At 38.7% G+C, this 17,972-nt stretch overlaps 1 protein-coding gene across 4 annotated transcripts in view; it reads left to right on the forward strand.

The window, feature by feature from the left end:
* Window positions 1-17,972, forward strand: part of DPP10 (dipeptidyl peptidase like 10) — a 234,066-nt gene that overhangs the window by 197,538 nt on the left and 18,556 nt on the right. For 3 of the 4 annotated variants that reach the window (XM_086466120.1, XM_086466121.1, XM_086466123.1), the window contains 8 exons: window positions 1,253-1,291; window positions 2,606-2,713; window positions 7,874-7,965; window positions 9,505-9,552; window positions 10,253-10,374; window positions 14,241-14,288; window positions 16,370-16,468; window positions 16,577-16,646. In XM_086466120.1, the coding sequence (XP_086322246.1) occupies window positions 1,253-1,291; window positions 2,606-2,713; window positions 7,874-7,965; window positions 9,505-9,552; window positions 10,253-10,374; window positions 14,241-14,288; window positions 16,370-16,468; window positions 16,577-16,646 (626 nt within the window). The remainder of the gene's footprint in view (window positions 1-1,252; window positions 1,292-2,605; window positions 2,714-7,873; window positions 7,966-9,504; window positions 9,553-10,252; window positions 10,375-14,240; window positions 14,289-16,369; window positions 16,469-16,576; window positions 16,647-17,972) is intronic. The other variant, XM_086466122.1, reaches the window with a different exon arrangement.

The following is a 17,972-nucleotide window of genomic DNA, read 5'->3' on the forward strand; positions in this document are numbered from 1 at the left end:
GCTTCTTTTGCTACACAGTGCAGGTTGCTTTTCCTGACTCAGAAACTGCAAATAAATCCCCAAACTATGGATTAAGATTGTGAACCTGGAGATTTGTTGATTGGGTTGTTTTTCACTTGGTTCCTGCAAGCCTTGTGACCTTTTATTAAGAAAGTTGTTCATGAACCACTGTGAGCAGTTGTTTCTGAAAGGAAACCCTTATGTGCTCCAAGGTCAATTGGACTTGTCTGAAGTAGCTATGCAGGGAGCTGTAATCCAGAACATAATATAAAAGAGAGAGGTTGAGAAGTCCCACTCCAGAAGAATTAAAGTGCAGCAAAGGACCTTTTTAGGGGGATGAGGAAGGATAGCGATGCAGTGTCACTGTTGTGAGCGCAACTGGGATCAGGCTCGTAACCCCCGATGGTTCCTAGGCTGCATCCGCTGGGATAAGCTGATGCTCTTGAATTCAATCATGGATGAGAAAGGGCCTTATTATGAGAATTTGACATTGTATCGCACCATGGGATTTCAACTGTAAACCTTTTTTTTTTTTTTTACATTTTGCACATGTTCTCAATTTGAAAAAGTACTGTATAAAACCAGCTGCTGTAGTAGCTACAGATTTTTCATTTTTCAGGCCGTATATGCTTCTATACAGATGCTTCTATGGCTAATAAATTTTCATTATTTCACAGTGACTGTGACAATTTACAACAGTTGACATATATTCTATATTTTTTTCCAACAATGTATGCATGGTATTTGGTGTTTTTTTAGATGGCATGGTGTGAAATATGAGTGTGACCAATAAAAAGCAATCATTTGCATTTATTTTTTTTTCTCTTTACTAATGCCGCAGTACAGCCCATTAAAGCAAGGGACTGTGACTTGAAAAGGTCTCACAATTTGAGCTTGATGCTGGCTCTTTGCCCAGTGTTGATGAAGGACCTAAAATATCCAGTTGTCAGATGATGCCTAGAGGTAAAAAACAAATAGAACTGCCTGTGTAAAGCTACTTGATAGCTAATCAGAAATGACTGAAAAAAGCATTCTTAGGTCCCCTGTGGTGTTTTACCAAAAACTCTGAATAAAGCAGCTGACTTGGTAATTAAATTATCATTTGTTTCGATGTAAGTGCCAGTGAAGAGATGTGAAGATTGTAACACAGTAGAAAAAAAAAAAGCACGAAATAGCTGGAGACCTTTTGCTGAATGTGGGAAATATTTTTGCTCTATAGCTGTTCCATAAAAATAATTTTTTTCTTTTTTAGAAATATGAAATGCAGTCAGACCTGTGGCTTCCTAAGCAGGTATAGTATAAATGCTGTTTCTGGGTGGATAATGTGTAATTGCTTCATCATCATTTTTATTTAATTATATGTTATGTTATAAGCTATTAAAATCCATTCTTTTTAAAATTGAATACGTTTTAGGATCCTAAAGTAATTTAACAGCTAGGGATTATAGCAGTGTCTGTGTAAATGTTCAAATGCCAGCTTGTTTCTCTGGTAGTGGGAATCCTGTCACTTAGCATCACGCAGAGCACATTTTGCTATCTAGCTGACTGTGTCAGTGGTGGAAAGAGATACGCGCTTCCAGCGAGCAATTCAGCCCTTCGAACTGAGACACCTGTCTGGGTTTTGGAGACAATATTCCCTTCAGTTTCCACTCTGCATTCAGTTAAGTAAGCACGTAGATGACCAGCTGACTAACTACCTAACTCTTGGATGGTTAAAGATAGGTCAGCCGAATGCTATTCCAAGCATGTCCTATATACTGTGCTGATTTTTTTTTTTTCCTGATTAAAAAATAACCTCACCAAATTAAACCCAAAGGAGTTCAAAGATTAGAGGTCATACGGGCTATAATTGGAATGCATAAGAATAATATTTCTAAATTCATACCCGGAACAATATGTTGAACTAATATGTCAGCAAATTATGTCATTTTCATCGCTTCAGAAGATCTGTCCAATAAATGGATGAAACTCATTCTATTTAACATACATTTCAGGCTTCATTTTGTGATGTCCAAATGAGAAATAATTTTTTTAAAACTATGCTTTTATAGCAAACCATTTTCCTTTAGTATTTCTATGTAAAGTTAGACATGGAGAGATGGTATCATAGCAGGCTAAAATTTATGGTGAGACCGTGATTCAGAATATCACTTCTATATACTTATTTTTTCCATACAACTTTATGAGTGTCAGGCAATGTTAGTAATATTTCACTGAGCCCGGGCCATGGAAATATTTGTTCTCCTCATCACTAGTAGGACTTACCTCTGTCATTAATTGTATGTCGGTAAAGGAATGTATCCTGGAAAGTCCCACTGCATTAGGGATGAGTCTACCAGACCTTTCATTGGGAGGGAGAGTTTTGCAAGGGCTGTAACCCATGCTTTCAGATGAGATTGCACAGTGGTTGACTACTGGCATGGACTACAGTTAGCTTTAGCCACCACATTTTTGTTAATCTTAGCAGAAAATATTTAAAATCTAAAGATTTTTCTCTTATGAGCACGGCAACTACTAAAAGCAAAGAGTCAAAAACCCTAAGCTGATGTTTTGTCAAGAGGTTTAATGGGAAGTGTGACAAACTAACACAATCTTGCATTTGTAGAATGAAGAACCAGTTTTCTCCAAGGATGGCAGTAAGTTCTTCATGACGGTCCCAGTGAAGCAGGGAGGCCGGGGTGAATTTCACCACATAGCCATGTTTATTGTTCAGGTAAGGTTTTGGTTCAGGCTATTTTTAATATCCTAGTGGTCATCTAGGACTTTTTCTGAGGACACGTGACCCAAGCAGAGTCTGGCACTTCAGTAGAATCTGAACACTTGTGTCGTCGTCATTTGTCCTGTCCAGGTTGTCATTCAGTGCAGAGGGATGTAGTTATAACTTCTTCCAGAGTAAGTGGAGCTCACTTTCTTTTCTTAGCCTTCTGCTGTGGTGGCACATAAGGTCTGTAAACGAAAGGTACTTCCAAAGTACTCTTTTTGGAAGATTGTATGTTTTCCTTGTACTTCAATAGACAAGTAGAGATCTTTGTTTGTTAAACTCTTCTCTCAATAATAATGTTTTATAGGCTCAGAAATTCCAGAAACCTGCAGAAACACTCATTTTACCCTCTTTATATACAGCATATATGCATAAGTGTGATTTTAAGTGTCATAGAATCATAGAACAATTTCGGTTGGAAGAGACCTTCAAGATCATTGAGTCCAACCTTTATCCTAGCTCTATCAACACTACTAAACCATGTCCCTAATTGTGTCAATTCACAATATTCAGAATCTGGTCTCACACACAACAGTAGAGGGGAGCAATATCCAAAACTTAAAATTTTGTCAAAATTAGGACTCTCTTATTACCCTTTGCAACATTTTCCAGTGGCTTCCATTTCCTGGAGTCATTACCTTTCCAAAGAAGAATCTGAAAGAAGATAAATTTGCACTGTGACTTTGAAGGTCGGCAGTATGAAGTTGTGATGAACTAATAAAGGAAATTATGCCCTGGAATGGAACACTCCAAGGCATCTATTTAAATCAGCTGAGCATTAATCCAGGTACTTTAGCGGAGCCATGTGACATACAAGGGATTATCAAGGTACCCAAAACATCAAAATAGCAGACTTGGCACCAGGCAACTCTATTATCTCCCTTTATGACAGTGTGCTCGTATGAACATTATTAAGTCTGAAATATGTTCAGAGGGTACTGCAGATAGAACAAGAGCAAAAGAACTTTAATGAAAATTTAACCTGAAGAAGCAAGAACAAGATACTCATTCACTAGAATAAATACATCAAGAAAGAATCAGAGAAGAAAAAAGGGATCAAAGACAAGTCATATTCTGTCTTCTAAAGAAAACAGTAACTCAGATGACAGTCTGGTAAAGGTGTATTAATATAGTAACCACACAAAAATTCACATCAGAGCAAAACCATTTAGTCAATCAAGTCTTATTTTGGTTTCTTTCACAATATGAGTAAGTGTCTTTAAAATACGTTAAATACTAATGACATAGATCTGAAAATTAACTTGCAACATTCCCAAGGATGTTACAATCAAATTTGCCTTAAACCTATAGACTCTGAGATTTTTAGCTACTAAAGAGCCCAGGAAACTTGATCCTAATGCAGGAAAATATTTAAGCAAAAGATTAAGCCCACTCCTATACAATAAGAAAATTAAATATATACCTACTTTTAAATACATGTTTTAATCCTACCAGAATAATGTGTAAAGTCAAGGTTATAATTAAATGTTTACTATTTTACCCCTTTTAAGCAGAATTAAAGCTGTGGGTACTGCACAGCTCCAAAAATAAAAATACTTCTATTTTGAGCACCATCACCATGAATAAACAAGTCTGATTGGTATCACCAATGACAAATTTGGCTTTAAGTATATAGCTGCTCCTGAGAAGAAGAGGCAATGTGACACCCCATGTATCAACCATTATTCATCAATAAGCAACATTCTGCATGGTAATGGGGCTGATACAGAGCAATAAAGGACAGGAAATGTGTTTATATGATGTGTTTTACACACTGCATTAATCTGATCGCCCATTGTTTCTAAAGCAAACATGGAGGCATAAGAATTATATTAACCGTTGCACATAAAGTCGTTTGTCACATCGGGTGTTTGTCACACATTGTGAGAGCCACAGTGGCATAACAGGTGCCCTGCAGAATTTAAAGCAGTTGGCAGGTCTCCGGTACCCAGGTGATCCCATTTTTTACATGACGGAGATCGGTGAACATTGGGATTTGGCATTCAGATTCTTATTACTTCTCTGTACTACTCGGATATCAGCTCGTTAACTGAAATCAGCCTCCAAGTGCTGAAAAGTTAAAACACAGAACCAACATTAACATACCGGGGGTCAGGGTTTTTTTCCCTAGCCAATTAAAAGGTAAAGTTCATAGAATCATAGAACCAAAGAATGGTTTGGGTTGGAAGGAACCTTGAAGACCATCTAGTCCAACCCCCCTGCCATGGGCGGGGACACCTCCCACCAGACCAGGTTGCTCCCAGCCCCATCCAGCCTGGCCTTGAGCACTGCCAGGGAGGGGGCAGCCACAGCTTCTCTGGGCAACCTGTGCCAGTGCCTCACCACCCTCACCATAAAGAATTTCTTCCTAGTATCTGATGTAAATCTACGCTCTTTCGATTCAAAGCCATTTCCCCCTTGTCCTGTTACTGGAGGACCTCTATAAGGTGTCCCTGGAGCCTTCTCTTCTCCAGGCTGAACAACCCCAACTCTCTCAGCCTGTCCTCATGGGGAGGTGCTCCAGCCCCGTGATCGTCTTTGTGGCCCTCTTCTCAACTCGCTCCAACAGGTCCATGTCCTCCTTATGTTGGGGGCCCCAGGGCTGTATGCAATACACCAGGGTGGGGTCTCGTGAGAGTGGAGTAGAGGGGCAGAATCACCTCCCTCAACCTGCTGACCACACTTCTCTTGATGCAGCCCAAGATACAGTTGGCTTTCTGGGATGCAAATGCACATTGCTGTGTCATGTTGACCTTCTTATCAGCCAACACCCCCGAGTCCTTCTCTGCAGGGCTGCTCTCAATCCACTCATGGCCCAGCCTGTATCTGTGCTTGGGATTGCCCCGACCCAGGTGCAGTGACAAAGAAGTAAATTTTAATGGCTGGCTTTAGATTAATTTAATCACTGAGGTCTATTTGTCAGTCTTGCAACAAGCACTGACAAATGATGATCTGTCTTGGGCTGTGTTTCTTTGTGCATGTGTCAATGATGTAATCAAAGCAGGTTAGCAGAAGCATCTAATTAAATCTTTTTGCAAGGGGACGTTACTGTTTAAAAGGTTACTGTCTGTCATATATTATTTACTGTTTGAATGTAGAGGGCTAGATCTGTGTTTTATTTTCAAATGCTTTCAGTAACTTATGAAATATTTAAAGGAAACTAATCTAAAAATGGGATTGAATCATATGTTATGTATCTAGAAATTTCTTACTTACGGTTTTGTAACTCTAGAAAGGTCTCTTTTTTCCAACCACAAAATAAGAATTATAAAGTAACTTTAATGGATCAAGGCAAGAACTTCTGCAAGCTTCATAAATTATGTATTATGGCTGTAACCTTGAAAAATAACCATGTTTATTAACGCTTGGCTGAGCTTTTTATTGCTGTTTCTTGTTAGATTCTGTGATCTCAATATTTAAATATCTCTTTCAATAGCTGCAACTTCTCTCTCTCTAGAGAAGAAATAGTCACTTATAATAAATCACTAATTTGTATTTTAATCATTCCTGGAGACAGCACTGAATATGAAAACCTTCCTGAACAAGGGAACCATCATTGTAAACATATGTACATCACCTAGCACAGCATCCTGATTTCAGTTACTTGCAAGACTTGTCATAGAGTTACTACATCATTCTTCCCATGTGGATCCGCTAGAAAATAGATCAGTTCTAAGGGACTTGTTTCTGCCTTGCCATCTCCAGACATGTCTTATAGGTGTCCTAGGGCATTTTCTGCTTTCTAGTTATTGCTGCTCTTGATGTAGAGTTCAGAGTTTACAAGGGACAGTTCAGAAATACAAGGGTTAAAAAACACCTCTTTTTCTTTATGACTTTTTGTAGGGCATATAGCCACTGAGGCCACTGTGATTAGGTATGGACTGGTGTTTCAGATTCACGGGGCACAAGGCCAGAAACCACCATTAAATCCTCCCTCTGACCTCCTTTGTAAATCCAGCTGTTCAGTTTCACCCACTAAAGCTGAAATATAAGCTTTTCTTATAGCATTTGTCTTGAATTTGAAAACTAGGAATTTTTATATCCAGACCAAGCATCATAGCCTAAGTACAGAAAAAACACTCTTTAGGTATGTTTTATGGTTGAAGTTTTAATCTTCAGAAGCCTAAGCAAAAATTTTGCCTTTTGCACTAAGAAGCGATCTCAGATGAGCTTCTCACTCTTCAGATTTCATTATTTTTAACCTGTGTCTGATGAGGAGTCTGCTGCAGCTTCCAGCCAAAGAGTTTGGGTTTAACTCAAGGTAGATACCATTGCATCTTGATGTTTCCTCGTTCAGTCCCTGGTGCATTGGCTGAGAAAACTGCCATTACTTTCTTTGAGAGAGGTTTGGAGTTTCCCCTTGTAGCAATTATTTTTCTAGGCTTGCACTGGGATAGAAATAATTTATGAGAGGGAGCAAGGGCTGCTCCCCAACTTGAAAGCATTTGATCCAGTTGCCAAAATTTGGAGCTGCTCTTAGACTCTTAAACCTGCATAAAGAGGGGCTTCTCCAGAGCGCATGATGGAGTAGGGTCTTTAACTAGGTTTAGATCCTGTGAACTTCTGTGTCCAAGGTTGCGCGGTGCATTTCTCATAGAGGTTTGCCGGCCTTCTCAGATGAGGGTGGTGTTGGTGACCTGTCTTGGCACAGCTTCTTTGTAGTAGTCTTGGCTCGGTACAAGCATGTGATAAACCTGAAAGCTTGGTGAGCACGCTCTGGTGCTGAGTTTTGGTTACAGGGGTCTGAGTCAGATTCCCCTGCTAAGCCACTGTAAGAGAAAAGAAACAGTAAGAGAAACAAAAAATGTGTAATGACAAGATCCTTAGGTTGAAATATAGGACTTCTATTGTTTGTTGGCATATGGGCAACTGAAAGAAAAATTGTGATTAAAACTGAGATGACTTTAGTGACTTTGAAAAGTTTATATGTGGGAGGGAAAGGATACTTGAAGTTCAGGTCTGTCAAAATGTGAGGATTATGGTTTAAAGATGTTGTGTTGCGTATTAAAGTTTAAAAAGCTGTAATCGGTAATGACGTGTGCAGACAGTCCTGCTAGGCAAAGAGAAATGTAACAAGTGAGGTGAAAGTTAATGTTTTCCATCTCTCTCCAGGCTAAAAGTGAACAAATCAGTGTGAGACACCTGACATCGGGAAACTGGGAAGTTATCAAAATCCTGGCGTATGATGAAAATACTCAAAAGATGTAAGCATTATTCTCTTTGTCTGTTTATGACAATATCTGAGTTATTAAAGTGAAATGCGTTTAACTGGAAATAGCATATCTAAAATTAAGCCACAATATTTCTTTCATTTTTGAGCATTACCATAAATTTTACACTCCTGAGTACATAAAGTGCAGTTGTAAGACAATTTATCTGCCAGTGTATTACTGCATGGTTTTTTTAATGCAGAAAGAAAAGGAGCATACCGTGACATCAATTGACTCACTGTTTTGGGGTTTTTTAATAAAAATAATCAACACACAATGCAGCAGTAATAACATTTTCATGACTTCTTTCCTAGATTCCAGATAAAAAGTCATAGTATATTTTTAATACTTGGTAATATCCAAAGGCTTCCGTTTTCATGCTTGCTTACTGCGTGAGGTCGCTGGACTATGTTTGGGGATCTGATTCAACCTCATAAATTCAAATTATATAGAGCAATTATGCAAGCCCCTGATTTTCACCCAGCTCAGAGAGAGATCTTTCCAAAGCCCATTTTAGCACTACAGAGGGAAGGAAACGCAGCACATGTTTGATGATTTTTGGGGAGCAGTAAAGAATAGACACAAAACGTCTGAAGGCTGCAGATGACTTTAGTGGGTCTTGATTAGCCTTCATGTTCATCTGCACACAGCAAAAAATAAATAGATGTGCCTAATTCTGATGTTCTTTAAAAGAAATGTTATTGCAGCAAGGACTTTTTTGAGGCTGCAGCAATGCTGTCATCTCCAGTGTCACTGGAGAAACACCCTTTCTGGCCAGTCCTTCCATGGGTTTTGAAAGTGTATCTGTAGAGAATTTCTTGGTACTTCTTCAAGGTTCAGATGAAAAAATCAGGTATGGATGCACTCAGCCTGCAGAGGTGGCAGGCTGCATGTGAGTTTTCTCAGCCACTTGAGAAGACTTCCTTACCCTCCTTCCACCTCTCAGCAAGAAACTTTGTGGAGATCTCATCCAGGACACACCAAAGACTTGCCTCAATACTCTACTAAGCCTCTTTCCACCCACGCAACTTTGTAAACCATTGCCTAGGGTGCTAGCTTGTGTCTCTAGATAGAAGGAAAATCATTCTATAGCTCAGAAAGACTTTTGGGTATTATAAGGCCTACTGATTTTTATGATATAATTTCATTGTAACCTTTTTCTGCTCCTTGGATTTATATCGGAAACTCTTGGAGTGAAGGAGGAACTTTCTCTTCTGTATTTGTAGTATGCAGAAAGGGGCCCTGGTTGCTACTGGATCTTGGGCATTACAGGAATTGAACAGAAACCATGAAATACTGTGTTCATCAGTGTTTTAACACTAAATCATATAGCATCTGAAATAACTACTATGTATACTGGGTCTAAGTTTAATCTTGGAGCTTAGGTTTATATGTAAGTAATTGATATTCATGTATATTTGGAAATTTTTAATTTTAAAAAATGTTATTTATGATTTCTCTCAATTCTCTAACCACAGCCCAAATCAGACAGTTTACAAACCAAGTTTAACTTTGTTTGTCTTTTGAGCACAGTTATTTCTTAAGCACTGAAGAATCCCCAAGAGGAAGACAGCTACACAGGTAAGAAGTACGTGAGGCTGTGTTAACAGTTTCTTCATCCCAAGACATAAGTGCTACGATGACATTCTTTGAGCTTAATTGCTGCTTTGGGTAGTCATTTATATTGTGTAAACATTACTACATTTGAGCTGTAACAAGGAAAGAATCTTAGTTTTTCAAAATTAAAAAAGCTGATGATACTTTACATTTTTTAAAAAACAGAAAAGATTTTGACACAAAATGCTTTTACTGCTTATGTCTTCACTAGTCCTTTATAGGCATCTAAAAAGCTAAACATTAATGCAAGCATGTAGTATGTTTTTAAAAGTAGTGAAAATCTTCTAAATAAAAATAATATTTATGGGGTTTACTCGTGCAATTTAAAGTGTTTGGACAAAGCACCTTACACAAACCTCAGGGCTTAAATCTAAAGTTAATGAGGCTTTTCATGGTGTCCTACTAACACTGTTACCCCACAGCACTGCTAGTTACTGGAACCCCAGTCCTGCTTTGGGCAGGTTTTGGATCCTCTCCCCGTAGCCCAGTTTACCGAACAGTAGTCCACTGAGTCACCTGAAAATGGTTCGCATCAGGCACAAAATAAGACAGTGACACTTGGCAGCTTTAGGGACTGAAACAATTTTATCGCTCTGTTGAGCTAACTCTTGGCTTATTGTATTTTGTCCCAATGCAAAATGTTTCTAATAATTTTTTTCCCCAGTGTATCAACAGTGGGATCATTGAATCGTCAGTGTCTCTCATGTAACTTCTTGAAAGACCAGTGCACATACTTCAGCGCAAAGTTTAGCCCCATGAACAGGCATTTTTTACTGCACTGTAAAGGTAAGTCAAATGCACAGCGTGTAATAGTATTGTGTTTGCTTTGGAATTAATGTATTCCCTTGAGTAGTGCATTAAGCTGGAGTCTAACATTTAGCTCAGTAGTGGATTACTCAAAGTTCTGTACAGAGCTTATTGCAAGACTGGAAGTAAAGATGTTCTGTGTAAAAGCTAAATAACAAGTGATACCAGAAAGCTGGTCCAATCCTAACCCTTCAGTCTTAGTAAAGGACATTGACTTTTAAATTTACCCTAAATAAAATTGTTCACCAAAAAAAATGAGGAATTTGTAGTGACGGTACTGTGGTTTGTTACAGCTTCATTTTATTATGTATTGGGATTGAACTAGGGCAACTACACCTACTTAAAGAATGAGGGCCTGCTTTCTGTAACCATGTCCCTATGTGTGTATACATGTACGCAACTGTGTGTCTATACACAGCTTGCCCACAGATGTATGTGTATGTGTGTATCTAGCCAAAACCAGGTATGGTTTAATCCACATAGATAGATCCTCTTTATCAATAGAATTGCAATAACTAACTTGCAGCTTTGTATTGTTAGCTGCATTCCAGTAGCACTAAATGGCACCAACTGGGTTCAGAGTTTCTGTATAAACAGAAAATTAGAACCATCCCACACTGAGAAATTTATAACCTGCACCCAGTAAATAAACACTGCTAAATAAGTGAGATTATAAAAACAGGTTCAGGAAAGGTGAGGCAATCAATAATAAAGTGTATAGCTGGACCTGTTGACCTTGAAACTTGCAGTATTGTACAGACAACGTTCTCCCAGTATTTTTGCTCAACTAGCATCAGATTGAAAAAGAGTAGAACACAATTCATCAGAAATACATGTGAATAGCCCATTCTATTTGCATGCATTTCTTCTGTTTCTTTTGCAACCGTACATTTTTTGTGCACAAAAATAAAATATCTGCCGGCTTGAGAATTCAATCTATTCAAACAAACTATGAATATATATTGGCTAATACATATTGCCAATAGGTTGGGTTTTTTTCATTTGTGGAAGTGCACCTATAACACGTAGCTGATTAGAAAAAAACACCCCCAACTGTATGGTTTATACATGGTTAAAGCTGCAGCAGAAGTTATTGAGCTAATCCTGAGGCCCTTATTTGAGTAAAGACTGCACTAGTAATGAGCTCCTTGTGGTTTAAGCAGTGTTTTTCCCTTGTGCTTCACATAGGCCCTATGGCAAAAGTCTCAGATTCCTACAAGAGGGAGGGTTGGTGAATTGGGAAGAGGTTTTTTTGCCCTGAATCAGTAATGTGCTAGGGCCCAAAAACGTAGCTTCTTGTTACTATCTTAGCAAAGTATATTCAGCCTGTAATTTCTCGTATGTTCCTTTGATATAAAACATGGATGTCAGTACAAGGTTGCACATGAAATTGCTCACAAGCTCATGACTTTCAGTGACTTTGGAGATGACAGTTCTCGGTTTGAGCTGGTAAGACTGTAGATCATCCTCCCAGGATTGAACTCCACTGAGTTACAACCAGAAGACTGCCCTAAGCTGCAGGTGTTGAGCAGGGATGATAAAGCACTGTCATTAAGATTTTCCTGCCTCTAACATTAATGTCTAGTTGTCAACTTGGGGTTATTCAAAGGTCTTCTCTTGTGTTTCATCAGAGCTTGACAATTACAGTGTACTGCCACAGCTCTGCAAAATGCCTGTGGCGGGTTGGATATTTGACAGTATGAAAGCTGATGGTAACATCACCATAGAGCAGGTAGTAAAACTCTTCTGCAGGGAGCTGCTTGTAAGAGTACGAGGTGAACTGCTTTGAGGAGAGAGACGACACCATGTCTGCGTGCATACACGCTCGTTTTTCCCACAACAAAAAGCCTGACTAAATTGTTACAAAAGCAGCTTACCCAGAAGAATCCTTGGGGGACTCTGGACTGGTTTGATCTATACAAGTTTCAATTCTTCCACCTCCTATTTACCCATGAGCACATTTATTAGGATAGTTTTTCCTTCTTAGTTACCCACAGCCAGGAGATCTGTCTCGGTATACCAGCTGTATCAATCTCCAGAGACTCCTGAGTGAGGAGTTATTTCTAGCCTGGTAGTTGGAGGACCAGCTTTACAGCCTCTCAGTTTCAGCAAGCACGTCCTTTGCACTTATTTTCCACACTGCTTGTGGATTTTTCCTTTAGCACTTCATAAACACTAACAGATGTTTATCTCTCCACTCAAATAAGATGCTTTACAAAGGGAGTAATTGTTTTTCCCATTTTATACAGCAGGATGTAAGTTGTGGGTTTAGTGTCAGTTTTAGGAGGTCAATGGGAAATCCAAGTGCTGTGCTTGGTTCTGATGAGCTGTAACAGAATGCCTGTTACACAGATCTGCCTTTCTCATTTCTGATTGGCTTTTTAATCTACTGTAATCTCCCTTTTTCAAAATCTGTCATCGTCCTTCCGTCTTTTAGTATGACAAATAGAGCTGGCATGGAAAATTCCAATGCTTTCCCCTCCAAAAATGGTCTTTCTTAAATAAGAATTCAAAGCAAAATGACAAATTCAGAAGAAGTAAAAACAGCTGGAAAAAAACCCCAACAATCCAAAACAAAAAGAGACAGCTGAAGAAATTATCTTCTTGAAGAGCTAAGGGAGAAAGCTTTGATTTGTCAGCAATCTACCTGTAAGATTTTCGTCAGTTGTCTCCCTTGGGACAGAGAATGAAATTGATAAAAATCTTCAGTGGAGGCTGTCAGAGGCTGGGAATGGCATCATGCTATTTATTTCAGGTATTTAAGTTTCCCTAGGCTCATGCCATAATTAATTGAGAGAGACAACCTCTGAGAATGACTCAAAACACATAAATTAGGCTCTGTCTCTGAACTGCTCTCAAAGGGAATCTTTTTTTTTTCTCCAGAAAAGAGGAGTCTTAACTCCTCCTTTCAGAGGGTCCGTGCCTTCATCTGCCATGGGGCCCTCAGGGACTTCAGCTTTTCTGTATCATTCTTCCTAGCCCAATAGTGACTGCCTGCATGTAATTTAAACTCTTGTCTCACAAAAATAAAACTGTTTCCTGTACACAAATTCCATATTGGGGCCGGGGACACAACATTTGCTTTTATACACTAGCGGAGGTCCTCAGAGCAGGGACAGCAAACTCAGCGGTACTCCTGAGTATGCTGAACGTTGGGTGACCCCAGTTTCATGTGCCATCTTGTGCATTTGCTCGGTACCTACTTACATGGAGAATTGTTCCTGGTGCTTTTAGTTTCTTAGTGGTACAGTAAGAATATAGTATATGACATTACATTGAAATAAGATTAGATTATGTTACACTTAGATTTAACCGTGATGCTGTTGGTCTTGCAGAGCTGGCATACCAAGGGTGCTTCTTAAACAGATAATTAAGTGAAATATGTGATAATTTTTCAACAACTCTGTAACTTTTCCATAGAAAATATAATCATTATCATTAATTCACTTCCCGGTTAACCTAAAGTTATTGTTTCTGAATGTCGAATTGCTGTACTTTAAACAGTGCCATTAAGTGCCTCTGTAATTTTTTTATTCTTCACTTGTAGCTAAAACATGGAGATTTTTTAAAAAAAAAAAAAAAAAAAAGTGCTCCTTCTGGGTGCAGGGATGTAGACTGCTTGCTGAGCAGGCAGAAGGCAGTCTCCATCTCACACTTTGTTGGTACCGTAGTCTAACCTCATAAGAGACGCCAGTGGAGTTATTGATGTGTTTGAAGGGAAGCGTGTGTACAGGGCTTCCAGGATCCGGTGTTACACGGTAACTGGTGCTCTCATTCTTTGTTACCGAAATACTGAGCACTAACTACCCTACACTTCCTCTGTTTTTCTTCTCTCTTCAAAACAGGGCCAGGCGTTCCGGTTGTTAGCGTGCACAGTACAAGTAATCCTGCAAGTGAGTATTCCTTATGGAATAGGTATATTTTGTTACCGTCCTTGGTTGTTTTGGGGAGTTTAGGGAAGGGGAAAGGCAGTTACAAGTGAATGGAAACTGATAGATGTCTCATTCATATAAAGTTCTATTAATTACCATTTAGCAACATCCACATCTGCAAATGATAAGGAAATAAGTTAATCAAATGACTAAAACTTTCCCAGGCTTTTCAGAAGTTTTATGCTAAGTGCATGTCATTCATCTTCTATTTACACTTGAATTAATTAGATGGCAGGTTGATCCTCATCCATTTCACTTTCTATGTAAATTATGCTGCCATTATAATACACCTCCTGTACTTTTAGAGATGTTTTTGAAGTTATAATCCAATTATCTTGAAATAAGGTACAGTCCTTGGACAGTTGATCATGAAATTTGACCCGTATACAATGAACTTATTCCTTCTTTTATATTTCCCAAATCAGAACAACTCCACTGACATTTCCAATGATGGCACATCCAAGAATAAAGGCTTTTTAGGAGCCTCTAATTTTCAAGTTTTACTCATTGTTTTCTGTATATTGACACCAAATCTGTTTCCCAGTTGCTTGAGGTGCTTTGTAATGAAAGAGTGTCCTTCAGCAGCAGAATTTTCCTTACTTAGGTATTTCTTTGGTGCAATAGAGGTAATAACTTTGCTACCTCAAATTCCACTGTGGCTCCACAAAACATGAAGGTGTGGATTAGAGTAAAGGGGACATCTTTCCATTCAAAACCACTAAACCAATCCTTACTTTTCCTCATTTCATTCATTAGATTATCTCTGGAATTTTTCCCAGAATCCAGAAGTCGTGAGCTGTACTTGTCTGCATCCCCTTTGTCATGGGCCAGCCATTACTCAGCCATAACGTTTGACCTAATCGTACATGTTGAAGTAGAATGCTGATCAATAGTATCATGCTATGAAGTGTTAATTAATGTCTGCACTTCTGTTTCCTTTTTTTTTTTTTTTTCCTTTTAATGTCACCGTTAGCAATTGCAAAGCTCAGTGCCATAGCACACCAAAGGGAGGGAGCTCTATCCAACTCAATAAGGGGTAGCTCCTGCTCCAAGTAAATTCACTGGCTTCTGTAGAGCTATTCTAATTCTCTGAAGGTAGACTTTTGCTCTTCATTACTGGGATCTAAAATACTGTGATAGTGAGTTATTGTGAAAGAGATTTGCATACAGCGTCTTAGAGGAGAACAAAGCAAGTCAGGATAGAGGGACATCCTTTGTTGTAACAACAAGAAACCAAATAATAAGAGAGATAATTTACCATTAATGTTTCGGTGCAAGATTAGATTATCCTCTTCAATTCATAAAAAAATGATTAAGGATTACTTCAATTATTCCATCCTCAGACTATAATTATAGTATTCTGGTTGACTGCCCAGAACAAACATTCTCCTTAGATTATCCGTTTTGGCCCTAAGTGGGGGGGTTTATTGTGTAATAAAAAAAAAATCTGCACTTGGAAGCAAGATGGGTAATTTGAGTAAAAAAGAAAAGAAAAAAAAAAAAAAAAGGAATTAATTAATCATTCTTTCATGCTTAAAAGGATCTGTCTGCAGCTTTAAACCAAACTGAAGTCGTGCTCTCGGTTGAAGTGTAGAAGGCAGAGAAGGACATGCAGAGATCAAGTAGAGCTGTGCTGGCTTAATATTGACTTGGAATATGTAGCTTGAAAAGGATACCTGCTTGAGCCTTAGGATATTGCCCAGCAGACCAGCCTTTCCCTGTAACAGCTGCTGTTAGTATTTGTCGGGGTACGAGTATTCATGTTGTCCATCAGCGATTTCTTTGTTAGTGCTTAATGAAAACAAAACCTGCTGAAGCCAGAAAATGGAATAGATGTATATATTTTGAATTAAGCTGATTGCTCCGTTACTGAATTGCAAGGCAGTTGCATTATAAAAAAGTATTTACAGAAGGAATTCATTTACAAGGTTTATCATTCCACATTTCTCTTTTTTTTTTTTTTTTTTTTTTTAAGTCTTGATTTTTTTCTATGTGATAGTTCTCTGTTCCTTTCAACTTGCTTTTTTTCCTGTTTTCTACAGAGTTTTATATTTTGGAAAATAATGCTGTGTTGAAAGAAGCTGTTTTTAAGAAAAAGAATTCCAGGACTGAAATTAAAATTCTTCACATTGAGGATTACGGTAAATTTGGCAAAATATTATTTCACCAAACCAAAAGCTTTCTTACAATGTTACTGTTTTTCATCTGTGTAACTACCAGCCTTTAATGTTTTGCTCTTTTCTTGAAAGAACTCCCATTAGAGTTGTCACTGCCAAAAGATTTCACGGATCGAAACCAGTATGCCCTTCTGTTAATAATGTAAGTATCTGTGTAGAATCACTCAAAGTAATAAAAACGTACTTCACAGAAAACATTTAACTCTGTAATTAGAAAATGCTTTTATAATTTGTGTAGAAAAAATTACCTCATGGATTTGAGTTGATAAATCAAAAGGCTTGTTCCTGGGAAGATTTTGTTATAGGTGCTGTCTGGTAGAGATGCCTGGGGTTTTTTGGGCTTGTCAAACCCAGCTCTGCTTCGTTGTGCTTTTATGTACGTGAGGCACTGGCCCTTCTGATGGTATAGCTGTGAGTACTTCTGCAGTCTTTCCTGGACCCATACTGATCCCTGCCCACAGAGGATCCCATTCAGAGCATATACTCCTTTTTATCCCTGGTAGAAATGGGTAGAGCTTCTAAGAGGGGCTCAGTTAAGATGCATGAAGCAAAACTGCTTTTAGGAACACTGGAAAGAAGAAAAAATTATTTTTGAGCATCAATGGCTGAAGGCATTATAGGCATGATCCAAAGTCTGTTGATGTTTGTAGAAAACCTCTATGGGAGGAAGGAGGTACTCCCTGGCAACCTGCACTGTTCTTTTGAAAAGAAAGAGTGTGTGTATTTCTTTCAGAAACAGTCAGCCTTTATGTTGCCTGTCTACAGAGTATATAACAGAGGAAGAGAGCAGAGTCATGAGCTTACCTGCAGCCTACATGGGAAAACTGGTGATGGCCAGCTCAAGGGCATCATTAGTTGCTCTCGCCCTGAGCTCAGCATGGCTCTGCCATGAGTGTAGAGGGCTTTCCTGTACCTATAGATCTTCTTCCAGTCCCTTTCGGAAGGAATTGATGTGAATTTCACTAGCGCAGGTGGAGGAGTGCACTGCTAAATTCATGAAAATACCACCTTAGCTGAGCTGTATCACCAGGAGTAGACCTCCCCTTAGTGACAGCAGACATCCTCATTGTTGTATGTGAGGTCAAATTTACAAGCTGGAGGTGATGATTCCAAATTCCTCTTGTCAAATCCAATCTTCGGTAATAGGACAGAGGGGCATAAAACTGCTTATTTCTAGGTCAGGTTTGTGTTTAAAACTCAGGTTTTTCACTTGTGTTTATCTGCAGTTGTGGAGGCTCTCTGCTTTAAGTGGCACATGAACACATTTTTCATTTGTTGTGGAGAAACAGGACACATGGATTATTTTATCTTTGCAGTATTTGCTAGCATGATCTCGAAGCATGATTATGTTTTAAGCAGCTCTTTTAAGTGTGACAAAGGCAAACTGACTCTGTGAATTGACACCATCAGCATCACAGGGAGTTGCGAATGCTTGCACTCGTTCTTTTTCCTGAGAGTAAGGAAACAC

This window comes from Leptosomus discolor, chromosome 5 (genome assembly GCF_034619465.1).
Source record: "Leptosomus discolor isolate bLepDis1 chromosome 5, bLepDis1.hap2, whole genome shotgun sequence".
NCBI lineage: Eukaryota > Metazoa > Chordata > Aves > Leptosomiformes > Leptosomidae > Leptosomus > Leptosomus discolor.